Source organism: Gorilla gorilla, chromosome 7, assembly GCF_029281585.2.
Source record: "Gorilla gorilla gorilla isolate KB3781 chromosome 7, NHGRI_mGorGor1-v2.1_pri, whole genome shotgun sequence".
In the NCBI taxonomy this organism is placed as follows: domain Eukaryota; kingdom Metazoa; phylum Chordata; class Mammalia; order Primates; family Hominidae; genus Gorilla; species Gorilla gorilla.
In genome coordinates this window covers 92,489,228-92,503,202 of record NC_073231.2, presented here as the reverse complement: position 1 = coordinate 92,503,202, position 13,975 = coordinate 92,489,228, and the positions used below count along the sequence as shown (strand labels likewise).

Sequence of the window (13,975 nt, the reverse complement as noted above, 5' to 3'; positions counted from 1 at the left end):
TATAGTCATTAAGTGAGAGTAGATCATCGTAAAGGTCTTCATCCTCCTCATCTTCACTGTTGAGAAGGCTGAGGAGGAGAAAAAGGAGTTGGCTTTGCTCTCAGGTGTAGCAGAGGTGGAAGAAAATCCTTGTATAAGTGGACCTGTGTAGTTCAAACACGTGTTGTTCAAGGGTCAACTGTACTAATAGAAAGCAGCAGCTTTTCAGGCCACTCCCATCCCGCCTCAGGGCACACAATTGCTTCCATGAGATGCTAAATAATTAATGGTGTCTACAACTATACCACTATACTACTGCAGTTAAAAATAATTGTTACTGAGGGATATAAAATAAGTTGAAGATAATGCACTGCTAGTTGACAATAATGAAACTCAACTTTTAGTTTGTTCTTACCATATGAAATAGGAATTAGTGCCACTAAGAAGCCAAAAATGCTCCAGAGTGCAAATTACAATGAAATTCTCAAATCACAAAGGTTCCTAAGAGCAGACAGAAACCACTGGTTATTATGGTAGGGTCTTTTCTTCACCCTTCTGACACTTTTAAGCCTCTTAAAACTCCAGCCTTGTGTTTAGAATCTCTTCCTGAATGACCAAAACAACATGCCTCTCTCTAGAACATCTGCAGCTACTTGAGGGCATCTGAAGTGGGCAGGCAGAGCAACAAAAGGAGTGGTGCCAGGCTTCTTGCCTCGCACCCCTTAGCGAAGGTAGATAATGATTCAACTCCTTGGCTTAGGAGGTAAGTAGAGACAGCCCTCAGAAACAATAAACTGTGTTTATATATGAAGGATTTTCATAATTAGAATCTATATTGAATCAAAATAGGGATGTAATACAGCAATTGCTCTCTTTTCTAAATAATATAAGAAAACATTAAAAAAAATCAACTCTCAGAAACTCTTGGAATTCTAACCATTAAGAATAGGGAATTTTCTGGAGGGGAACAAACAGACCCTTGGCCTACTGGAGGGTGGAGGGTGGGTAGAGGGACAGGATCAGGGAAAACGATGAATAGGTACTAAACTTAATACCTGGGTGATGAAATAATCTCTCTAATAAATCCCCATGACATGAGTTTACCATATAACAAACTTGCACATGTACCCCAGAACTTAAAATACAAGGTTTTAAAAAAAGAAAAAAAAAGAATAGGCAATTTTGTTTACGGAACATTTTATCAGCCTGAAGCCCATCATTTAATTCACATGTAGAAAAATCTGTAATGTATTCACATTCTTCATTGAGTTAATAAGCAAGTAAATAACAATAATTTGAATTTACTCTCTTAGCACATTTTTTCTTTAGATTCCATCCCAGCTGAGCCACCTACTAATTATGCACAATGGAGCAAGTCACTTACAGCTTCTCAGGGCTTCAGTTCTTTTTGTTTTTCTTCTTTCTGCAAAGTAGGAATGAGAACATTTACCCTTGGGGTTGTCACAAGGGTCAAATAAGATAATGGGTGTGACAGAGCTCTGTACGCTCTCCAGTGCCACATGGCGCTCATTATTATTTGCCATCCCTTGAATGCTAAGGCTGGAATCAATAGAATCAGAAAATAAGAACTAGATCCTTCAGCCATGCTAGCTTGTTCACTAGCCTTTGTGCTATGATCATTACGTTTCATAGCTAAAGTTTCAGCAAGCATAATGTTCTGGAATTATTCAGTATGTCATCCAGGGTTAAAAATACTTCTTTTATTGCATAAGCATAATAATGTTATTGTAATAGGTATGGAGGTCCAACAGAAGTAATGAAAATATAGAATCTGATGCATCTAATTATGTATAAAAAGAGTTTGCATTTTGTGTCCTTTATTTTTAAAATTTTTCTACTTGTACCTTGGTGACTTATTTCATTAATTATTCTGCATCGGGGTTTGATGTGTTTATCTTTATAAAGATGAGTCTGATTTGCTTAAGACCCTGCCAACTACGGTCCAGTTAGCCCTCGCCATTGATGTGAACTTCAGCATCATCAGCAAAGTCGACTTGTTCAAGGCAAGTGCTTTTACAATTAATAGACTCTGTATCTATTTCTCTATGGAATCTAAGCTCTTGATTTATACAGCATTTATGAGTTTTTTTGCCTTATGTTTTAACAAAGTCAAAATAACCTAGAGAAATTATGTGGAATTAAAGAGTCAAATAAATTACAGGTCTCTCTTCAGCAGACGGCTTATTCTTTAGAACCCTCTTTCTCTTCTAATTGGTGTCAAAAAAGAAGAGTTCTTCAGACTCTTCTTGCATTAATTTAAATATAATTTAAATTATATGGCTCTATGTCTTTGCTAGTACGTGTATCACCTCCCATCTATAAATGTGCCTTGGCAATTCACAACAAATCAGGCTCCAGAATAGCTCTGTAATGGCCTGACATTCAGAGAATTATACCTAATCATGTCTTCTATTACAAATACTTTGGATTTAGACTCTTAAAATGGCCAAATTTTAATTTAGAAGCTTTTTGTTTCAGGAAAAAAAAATTATAACAAAGAAATTTTTAACTTTTTGAATGTTTTAAGTATTACTACTCTTTTTATGCATTATATCACATATAAATTTTTCTCACCTAATATTTCCTTCTGGGTATAGCATTCACCGACTCATCCATTCAATTAATTCATTCAACAAGTATTTATGAAGTTCCCACCATGTTTCAGGCACCACTTTAGCCACTGAGAATATAATAGTTGAAAACAAATACTCAAGTGGAGCTTAAATTCCAGAAGAAGGGAATGAAAAATAAACGCATAAAATGTGTGGAGGCGATAACGCCATGAACAAAGTTAAGCAGGTTGTATAGGTTGTTCTCACATTGCTATTAAAAAAAAAACCTGAGACTGGGTAATTTATAAAGAAAATATGTTTATTTGGTCATGGTTCTGCAGGCTGTACAGGAAGCACAGCAGCATCTGCTTCTGGGGAGGCTTCAGGGAGCTTTTGATCATGGCAAAGGGCAAAGCAGGGGCAGGCATCTTATATAGCAGGAGCAGGACCAAGGCAGGCGTGGTCAGTGTCACACACTTTTAAGCAGCCAGATATTATGAGAACTCACTCACTGTCATGAGGACAGTACCAAAGGGGATGGTGCTAAACCATTCATAGGAAATCCACCCCTGTGATTTAATCACCTCCCACCAGGCTCCACGTCCAACACTGGGGATTGCAATTCGACAAAAGATTTGGTGGAGACACAGATCCCAGCCATGTCACAGGTTAAGAAGGATGAGGGTGGTACTGGCAAGAAAGGCCTCTCTGATTAAATGCATTTGAGCACTTAAGCAGAGGACTGCAAGAAGCAAGGGAGTGAGCTACACAGATGGGAGAGGAGAGAGAGGAATGAGGACAGGAGGGAATATTACGGAAGGACGGATGACACGATGCCCTGAGCTAGAAACACACTGCAAGGAAGCCAGAGTGTCTGGAGCAAAGGCAGAGTGGTGGAAGCAAGAGTAGTCAGAGAAGAGTGAAAAAAAAGGGAGGCTGAGGCAGTCGGCAGTTAATGGAGGGGCTTGGAGGATCTGTAGACTTTATTTATTTATTTACTTATTTATTTATTTAGAGACAGAGTCTTGCTCTGTTGTCCAGGCTGGAGTACAGTGACACAATCCCAGCCCACTGCAACCTCTGCCTCCCGGGTTCAAGTGATTCTCCTGCCTCAGCCTCCCAAGTAGCTGGGATTACAGGCATGCACAACCACACCCAGCTAATTTTCGTATTTTTAGTAGAGACGGGGTTTCGCCATGTTGGCCAGGCTGGTCTTGAACTTCTGACTTCAAGTGATCTGCCCCCCTCAGCCTCCCAAAGTGCTGGAATTACAGGCATGAGCCACTGCGCCCAGCCATCTATAGACTGTAAATTATACTCTGAGTTGCAAAGACACTGAGGCTCTTGAGCAGAAAATGACCTATTCAAGACCAGTTTGAACAGGATCTTTCCTGCTGTGTGAAGAAAAGGCCTTAGGAAGTAAATGTGGAAGGCAGGGAGGCCAAATGGAAGTTATCACAACCATCTGTGGAAGAGATGATGGTGAACAGACCCAGGGTTATTGAAGCAGAGTTTTTGAGAAGTGGCCAAATATTGTGTATATTCAAACCCAAAAAGCCCATAGTTTTTCCTGTTTGATTACGTGAAGAGGGTAAGAGACAGAAAGGGACCAAAAATGACACTCCAAGGATTTAGGCCTGAGGAACAAGAAGAACAAAGATATCATTTGCAAAATAGGAAACTTTAAAGTAAGTGTAGGTTGGGTGGGCTGGAAACCAACTCTTTGTTTTTGGATGTTGCTATGATTTGGATAATGGTGTCCTCTTCAGAAATCATGTGGAAACTCAATCCCTAATGCAACAGCATGAAGACATGTGGCCTTTTGGGAAGTGATTGAGTCTTGAGGGTTCCACCCTCGTGAATGGGTTTAGCACCATTATAAAAGGTCTCAAGGGGAAGGAAGAACTCTCTTGCCCTCCTAGTCTTCCACTATGTAAGAACACAGTGTTCTTCCCATCTGGAGGATGCAGCAACAAGGCGCCATCTTGGAAGAAACAACAGCCCTCACCAGACACCAAACCTGCTAATGCCTTGATCTTGGACTTCTCGGTCTTCAGAACTGTGAGAAATAAATTTCTATTATTTATAAATTACCCAGTCTGTGGTGTTCTTTAAATATCAGCACAAAAACAGATGTGTTCGTTTGATGAGGTGACCGCTAGATTCCAGTTGAAAATTTCACGTAGGCAGTTTGGTTTATAAATCTGAGTTTGGGGGAGACACCCAAGCTGGAGCAATACATTTGGACCTGTCAGCATATTGGTGTATTTCAAGCCAAAGGACTCAATGTGATCACTTAAGATGTAAGTATGGAAAGGAGAAAAAATGTAATCCAGACAGAAGGATATGCCTTAAAATTATATAATCAATAATATTAGAAACAAGATGAAGCAGCAGAAGCTGTATAGTAGAATGGTTAGGCATAGTCACTCCCAGCATTAGGTTAACCCATGACTCTAAGTTATTAGAGTTAGGTCAGTATTCTAGGACTCTTTTCTTAGCTATGTCCTGTGCTAGATTTCCATCAATATTTTGATGATCATATAAAAGATGTGGTTTTCAAATTGGCAGATGACACAAAGAAAGAAGGAATATAATAAAATTTATTACAAAATTTAAAATTACTGAATACTTTGAAACAACAAGCAAAGCCAACAAGATTAACGTCAACAAGCATAAAAGTAAAATTCTAAACCTAGGTCCAAAAGGAAAATATTGCAGGCCAGGTTCCATGGCTTATGCCAGTAATCCCAGGACTTTGGGAGGTGGAGGCAGGATGATAGCTTGAGGCCAGGAGTTCAAGATCAGCCTGGGCAACATAAATTATTCTGTAATGGTGGAAGTCAGATTAATGATTGCTTCTGGTGGTGAATGGGGATGAGGAGATTGATTAGGAAGAAGCATGAGGGAACTTTGTATGGTGATGGAAATGTTTTTTGTCTTGCCGGGGAAGGTACATAAGTGTATACATTTATCAAAATTGATCCAACTGTCCCTTAAGATCTGTATATTTCATTTTACGTAAGTTATTACTACATTTTCAAAAAAAAAAAAGAAGAATGGCCCCAAAAGAAAATGTGTAGATGCTGAGGATGTTTAGTTGTGAGAAAAATAAATAAATTCAAGGGCAGCAGAAGTTTCATATACTAAAGTCTGTTATATGACCAAGGAATGAGACTTACTCTACATTGTTCTGCAAAATAACACTCAACTGTAAACTCCATTTCTAAGTTGCAGACACCTGTACTACATATTGATGTATTTGTATATACACACCAATATACCATGGAATACCCGTCAGCCATAAAAAGGAACAAAATAATGGCATTTGCAGCAACTTGGAGTTGGAGACCATTATTCCTTTTTTTGTTGTTTAAACAATGTCTCGCTCTGTCACCCAGGCTGTAGTGCAGTGGCACAACCTCGGCTCACTGCAACCTGTGCCTCCCAGGTTCAAGCGATTCTCCTGCCTCAGCCTCCTGAGTAGTGCCACCATGCCCAGCTAATTTTTGTATTTTTAGTAGAGACAGGGTTTCACCATGTTGGCCAGGATGGTCTTAATCTCTTGACCTCCTGATCTGCCCATCTCGGCCTCCCAAAGTGCCGGGATTACAGGTGTGAGCCACCACGCCTGGCCGGAGACAATTATTCTAAGTGAAGTAACTCAGGAATAGAAAATCAAATATTGTATATACTCATTTATAAGTGGGTATAGCTTAGCTCATTTATAAGTGGGAGCTAAGCTATGAGGATGCAGGGGCATAAGAATAATATAATGGACTTTGGAGACTCAGGGAGAAGCGTGGGAAGGGGGGTGAAGGATAAAAGGCTACACAATGGGTATAGTGTACACTGCTTCGGTGACAGGTGCACCAAAATCTCAGAAATCACCACTAAAGAATGTATCTGTGTAACCAAAAACCACTGGTTCCCCAAAAACTATTGAAATTAAATAAAAATGAAAAAGTAAATAAAAAATTTTAAAAAGAAAATAGCAGAGTGCCTCATACATAAGAGTAGGTATTATAAAATTTTTGTATGTTTTATTTTTAAAATCACATATACATATTTATGTGTGTACTAAGCACAATGAAAATGTATGTCTTATTATAGGTATGTTCAGAAATGTGTGAAAGTCACTAAGCTAAATTATCTTAACAGTGTTTTAAAATATTATAAAACTCATTATACCTGAATGACGAACTTAATTGAGAATAAGTGACAGTAAGTAACTCTTTTCTAAAGGAAAACAAATGCTTTAAATTAGATACCAATGACTTTTATGGGATCATCTCCTATTTGGGAAAATACTAGTTTTTTGCCTCATAGTTTTTTTCTTTCTATATGTACTTTTTGGTACTCCACCAAATCAGCAACATCTGATTGAGAAAAAAGGTTAAATCTTCACGTCTTGCTAATGTTGTATATAACTTAGATTCATTCTTTCCTGACATTTCTGTTAAAGATACAGTTCTTTCCAGAAAGAACCCATTTACATTTATATTTCTGTTACATGAAGAAGTTTTTTTTTTGTAAAGCCAAGTGAGGTAGAAAATATGTAGGTATGGAATCTTTCTAAATTTATTTTCATAGAGATAGTCTTAGCAATTTATACAAATTTATTTTCTTAGGAAGGAAATAGGATGAATAGTGATCCTCCACCCTACATCTCATAATTTATACCTGACTGATCCTTGCACTGCTTCTGAACCAGTCTCCTCCCTTCACTGAAAGCCACCTCTGCACCCAGAGAGCTGAGTGCACAAAGGAGGGAATGGTCCAGGTGTGGGACCTAGAAGGACGCGTAGGAGCCTATGGAGTGAGAAGCTAGAGGCACCTGGGCGAAAGCTCATAAGCATGCAAAAGTATTAACCTGTTTACTGAAACAGGTGATTCAGTTAAAATGAGGCTAGGAGGATGGGTCCTAATTCAATTTGACTGGTGTCTTTATAAGAAGGGGATATTTGGACACACAGAGACACCATGGGTGCAAGTGCACAGAGGAAAAGCCATGTAATGACACGGTGAGAAGGTAGCCATCTGCAAGCCAAGCAGAGAGGCCACAGAAGAAACCAGACCTGCTGATGCCTTGATCTTAAGCCTTTAGCCTCCAGAACTGTGAGAAAATAATTTCTGTTGTTTAAAGCACACAGCCTGTATAACTTTGTTATAGCAGCCCTAACAAACTAATACGCTTCCAATGAAAGCTTTGTTACTATCCCATTTTACGGAGAGCAAACAACTTACCTGACTGAGGTCATTGAGCTCTACGTATTGGGACAGTTTGAGCACGGCTTTCTTTACACCACTCTATCATTCTTAGCTGCAGTTCTCTACCAACCCTATCTGGATTACTGATAAGGTGGGAAGGAACTGGAAAAGTTTCACTAGAGTCAAAAGTCAAGCTGGCCCAGTGCGGTAGCTCATGGCTGTTATTCCAGCACTTTGGGAGGTTGAGGCAAGAGGATTGCCTGAGCCCAGGAGCTCAAAACCAGCCTGGCAACATAGTGGGACCTCATCTTTACAAATAATAGAAAATTTAGCCAGGTGCCTGTAGTCCCTACTACTCAGGAGGCCAAGGCAAGAGTATCACCTGAGCCCAGGAGGTTGAGGCTGCGGTGAGCCATGATTGTTCCTCTGTATTCCAGCCTGGGAAACGGAGCGAGACCCTGTCTCAAAAAAAAAAAAAAAAAAAAAAAAGTGTCAAGACCATGGCAATCCTTTGGCGATATTCACAGACTAAGACTTGGCACATCAGATAGATACCTACAGTCACATACACTTTTCTACTTTCCTGCTCAGAAAAGCCTCTGAATCTCATGTAGGTTTTTTCTCCTCTTAATCAAAGCAGGTGGAATTAGAGTCACAGATTTTCACTAAAACTTTGCTTCAATAAATTGTGGTTAATTAGTAAGATTTGCTGCTTCAACATGGGTGATCAGAGATTTGAAATAGCTCAGAGATGAATAGTCAAATTATATATATATATTAATTTTTCACAAAAATGTTTCCTCTTCCTTGCAGATTTCACGTTATTCCAGGCCCAAGCACAAGTATTAAGCTAATAAGGAGCGATTCATTTCTATGAGATTGGGCAATTTCCCCTCATTTCTGATGATTTATTATTTCGATCTCGATTTTTAAATATATTTTATCAAATTAAATGCTGGGGAAACCACATTTTGCCTCTACTACTGCATTACCAGAAATAGGAGAAACTTTAATAAAAGTTCTATTGTGCCACCTAGTGGCTTGCATTAGAATCGCATCCTTTAGAAACAGCCCGCAGTTCAGTAGGAAACCAGAGACCCAGAGATACCAAAATTGGAATGTAGGTACTACAGTCCGACAAGGAAGGCACAATATGTCTATTTGCTGCTCTGGTAATTATGCAGAACCCATCCCAACAGGACACCTCACTGGGATCTTTGACTCATTGTTTGCGATTATGTGGCAAAGAGAGCCTGCAAAGGCTGTGACTTCTGTGGACGGAAGGATGAGAAGGAAGTGTTTTTTGTGTGTGAGTGACAGACTGAGCCAGGAAGAGAACCGGAATGGCAGCATGCTTTCTAGCACTCACATGCAGATCCCCAGCAGTGACATCCTACTTATCTGATATGTCATCACATATTTACTCCACAGGGCCCGAAATCAGAACGTGAGAGTGAGACTACAGTGAGATTTGTGTTTCATTTCTACCAACTTTATTTTTACCCTAATGGTATTAGAAATAAAGTATTGTTGCTAGACTTTTAAAAAATATTTTGAATAGTGAGTTTATAATCTAAATGAACTCCATTCAACTATACATCCTCAGCAGTTGACCTGTCTAAAGCACTGAGCCAGACATGGAGGGCTACTGCCCAGCTACTGCAGCCATGTTGTTTCTGCCCTCTGGAGCCCTCCGATAGGGAGGGGAGATACTAAATAAATGAGATAACATACTTGGTTGTAAGGGACTCAAAACATATGAAGCACTTATATCAGGACCTGGCATATAGTAAGTTACATAGTTATTATTAAATGGAGAAATAAAACTGATGCAACCATGTGGGAGTTTCTACACAGGTAAAATCAGATTCTTCCTGTGGCCTTGCCTGATCATAGAAAAATTGATTAGATCAGGTGTCCCCACCCCAGGGCCACAGACCAGTGCCAGACGGTGGCCTTTTGGGAACCGGGCAGCAAAGAAGGAGTTGAGTGGTGGGTCAGTGAGAGCAGCTTCATCTGTATTTACAACCGCTGCTCATTGCTGACATTACCACCCAAGCTCCGCCTCCTGTCAGATCAGCAGTGGCATTAGATTCTCATAGGAGCAGAACCCTATTGTGAACTATGCTTGCGAGAGAGCTAGGTTGCACTTGCCTTATGAGAATCTAATGCCTGGTAATTCCTCACTGTCTCCCATCACCCCCAGATGGGACTGTCTAGTTGCAGGTAAGCAAGCTCAGGGCTCCCACTGATTCTACATTATGGTGAGTTGTATAATCATTTTGTTATATATTACAATGTAATAATAAATAGAAAGAAAATGCACAATAAATGTAATGTGCTTGAATCATCCTGAAACCATCCCCACAACTTCACATCAGTGAAAAAATTGTCTTCCACAAAACTGGTCCCTGGTGCCAAAAAGATTGGGGACTGCTGGATTAGTTTCATCCTCAGAGTTCCGTCTAACTCATGACTTCCCACTTTGACCCAAACTCCTAGAAAAGTAGAACTATTGCCAATTTTCAGAGAAAGTTTGACGAAGATGATTTTTACTAGTGTTGCAAATATTGACTGTAAGTTTAGGTCTAATATTACTTAGAAGTAATATTAAAAATTATGACATCACAGCACTTTGCAAATTTTTTATCACATTTGACTTTGCTGGTCCCAACAGCTACCAATCAGTATCATGCCTCGCATAGTCGATGGCATGAAGAACTGAATTCAGAATTCCCTACCCTAGTCATATCACCTATAACTTACTTGTTTAATGAGAATGGGGTTTAAGATAGAACAAAGCACGTCTTTTTGTAATAAACAGGCTGAGATGGAAAAAGCCCTGAAGACCATTGCTTATACTTGAGAGTGACTTAAATTCACAGTGAGTTATAAAATACTGATGATATCTTAAGTTCTGTTTCAAAGAAAGCAGAAATGAGCCTAGAAATGGAGAAATTCTATAGGACTAAGAGGGTACGCATTCCAAGGAAACATTTTACCAACTTTACAATTGTATTCGGAGCTTGCCATTATTAAAAGTGGAATTTCCTGGGTACAAGAACCACCATCTAACCTATGGCTCTGTTGTGAATCAAAATAACATTTCTCCCAACTCCATTCAAATCTCCAATATCCTCATTCAAATCTATAACACAGCTATACAGCACTGAATTTCTCATTGTCCAAAATGGAATAATTTCTAACAGCTTCATTCTATATGTCAGCCCATTTTTATTTAGCATCCAACATGCCCTAAACCCTGATGAGACACTAAGGATACAAGAGTGAATAATACAAACACTTTGATCTCAAGTTGCTCCAAGTGTAGATAAAAACACACACTCTGGTGATACTCTTCCTCCAATACCTACCGCATGTGTGACCTTAGAGAAAGTCGACAGGCTTCCTGGGACTCCAGTTCTTATCTAAAAGCCAGGAGTGATGACCATATATTCATTAATGCCAGGCATCAATGGGAGGCTGGAAGAATTAAGCAGGTAAGGGTAAGACAGTAAAACATAATATAAATATTATGTACTAATATAACGTTAATGTTGATACTTTCTCAGTTACTCTCACTTTATAGAAAAAAGAGACATTTACAAAGCAATCCTGTCTTTTCATACATCAGAAAATTTCCTAACTGTAAACAAAATGGAGCTGGGTTGCCAAGAGAAAAAGCCCCAGGATGTAATTCTTTTTAATCACACAATAATGAAGCAATGTATATCTCAAGAAAATAATCATTTTCTGAAGAAAAAAAAAGAGAATAATAATAGTTCTCAAACACATTATAAAATATAATGACATCATAATGCAAACTTTATTTCACTAGGCCTAAATCCAAATAAGAAAGATTTAGTCCTAAACCAAAGCTGCCCCAAAGCTAGTGGCATCTTTTCATAAAGTAATCATTAGGGGACAGGATCACTTAACTGGTGAAATTTAAATTGTAAGTTTTTACTATATACAGCTGCTAGATTCAGTTTGCATGACTTGATCCATGTGCTATCCAAGTATGTTAATAAAAAGACATATTTAGATTGGTTCAAATGTTTTTCTCTGAGAAAATCCAAGCCGTCAGCTGAAAGCTATCGATGTAAGTGCTTGTGTGTATTCCTGCCAAGAAAAGTGCTAATTGTTTGCTTATCTATGTTCAGGCTTATCTCCTAGGTTGGTCTCACGCTTCCCATTGATCCGATTTCCTTCACTGGTGCTATCTGTCCCTGAGCCCACCTAAAGGATAAAAGGGGAAAGAAGACTAAACACATTTCTCCACAAAGGGAGACACTTTTATTTTCTTAAAATTTAAAATTAATAAAAATGAAAGTTGAAGTTTCATCAGTTCTCCCCAAACCCATTCTCCTTCCTCCCTCCCTAAAGGTGGCCACTAAGATGACCCTCATCTGAGGATATCCTGCCACTCCTCATCTTTACCATTTTACTTTATGGCCATATAAACATAAACTGGTAGTAGTGTGTTTAGATTTTTGTAGGTGGAATCATACTGAATATATTCTATATTCAGACCACACTATTGGTTGAGTTTAATCATATATTTAAATATGTATAGTTTATTTTATTTTTATCTTTATTTTCATTTTTTAGTCAATTAATTTATTTTTTTAAGACAGGGTCTCACTCTGTCACCCAGGCTAGAGAGTAATGGTGCAATCTTGGCTCACTGCAACCTCCGCCTCCCAGGTTCTAGCGATCTTGCCACTTCAGCCTCCCAAGTAGCTGGGATTACAGTCACGTGTCACCATGCCCAGCTAATTTTTGTATTTTTAGTAGAGATGGGGTTTTGCCATGTTGGCCAAGCTGGTCTCAAACTCCTGAGCTCATGCAATCCACCCACCTCAGCCTCCAAAATCTGGGATTACAGGTGTGAGCCACCACACCCGGCCGATCTGTAGTTTATTTTAACCACTTTGTGATATTCCGATCTACAAATATTCAATATTTTATCTGCCCATAGATTGACAGTATGTTGTTTCCAATTTTTTCAGTATTGAAAAAAATATAGTCTACCCCATGGTATCCACAGGGGATTGGTTCCAGGACCCCTGAGGAAACCAAAATCTGTGGCATAGTATTTGCATATCACCTACCCACATCCTCCTGTACACTTTAACTCATCTATAGATTACTTATAGTACCAAATGCAATGTAAATAGTAGTTATACCGTATTTTTGGTTTGTATTTTGTTATTGTGGTATTGCTATTTTTTTTTTCTGAATATTCTCCATCCACAGTTGTTTGAACCCGTGGAGGTGGAATCCATGGATACGGAGGCCAACTGTGCTGCCACATTTTTAGGATTTCCTCTCATTTGGTCTTGGGTTCTGTCTTGGGAGAGTGGCCATAAACTCCAGCCTTGCCCTCACGGGGTTCCAGAGGATGGGTGGTGGCTGTTCACAGTGTGCCTTTCATGGGATACTTCTTGATCCCGGTTGGCGACCTCATGCCTAGGTGGTCGACCATGAACAGACATTTCTTTCACAGGGAATTTGTTTATATTGGCCGATGCCCTTGTGGCTTTCGTCTGACCCGTGTCCAGTTTATTCCTATAAGACAGCCACTCCCTAGGAAAACCCTCTACTGGAAAAAAAAAAAAGTTAGGTTTGGATATGTCAGTCAGGCGAGACACAGAAGCAGCAGCACAACAAAACCCATGAAGTAATAGAAGCATTTTTATTACCTACAGATCCCAGACAGAAGAGGGCAGCACGCCTCACAGGGCCAATGGGAAGGGGTAACACTCGTGCTCAACCAGTGGGGAGAGAGAGAGAATGGGCCAAAGCCTTTTTGGGATCCGGGGTGTTACCCAGGGAGGTTTCCCAGGGGAAGTTCTAACAGGTTGGTTTACAGCAAGCAGACATGAGTTCCATGGGGCCTTGCTGTGACTGACAGGTAGTTACTGTGGAATATCTGCTCGTCTACGTGGGCTCTGGGGGTCAGTGGGGCAATTCTAGTCAATTGCATCCAGCTGTACCATAGAGAGGTGGTCACCAGGAGGCAGTGGTATAAAGCAGGTATCTGGATCAACCACACTGAGGAACTGGGAAGAGGTAGAGAACTGGAAACCTTGTCAAGTGTGACTGGTCCCACTTCCAGTATGAGAAAGTTAAACTTATATTCAAAATTGGTGCCAAGGCAACATAAAATTATAAGAATTTACTATACACACACATATTTGTGTGTGTGT

At 39.5% G+C, this 13,975-nt stretch overlaps 1 protein-coding gene across 1 annotated transcript in view; it reads left to right on the top strand.

Annotated features, from left to right (window-relative positions):
* CNGB3 (cyclic nucleotide gated channel subunit beta 3) overlaps nt 1-13,975 on the top strand; it is a 170,822-nt gene that overhangs the window by 116,946 nt on the left and 39,901 nt on the right. The window contains exon 13 of the mRNA XM_004047247.5: nt 1,906-2,003. Coding sequence (XP_004047295.5) covers nt 1,906-2,003 — 98 coding nt within the window. The remainder of the gene's footprint in view (nt 1-1,905; nt 2,004-13,975) is intronic.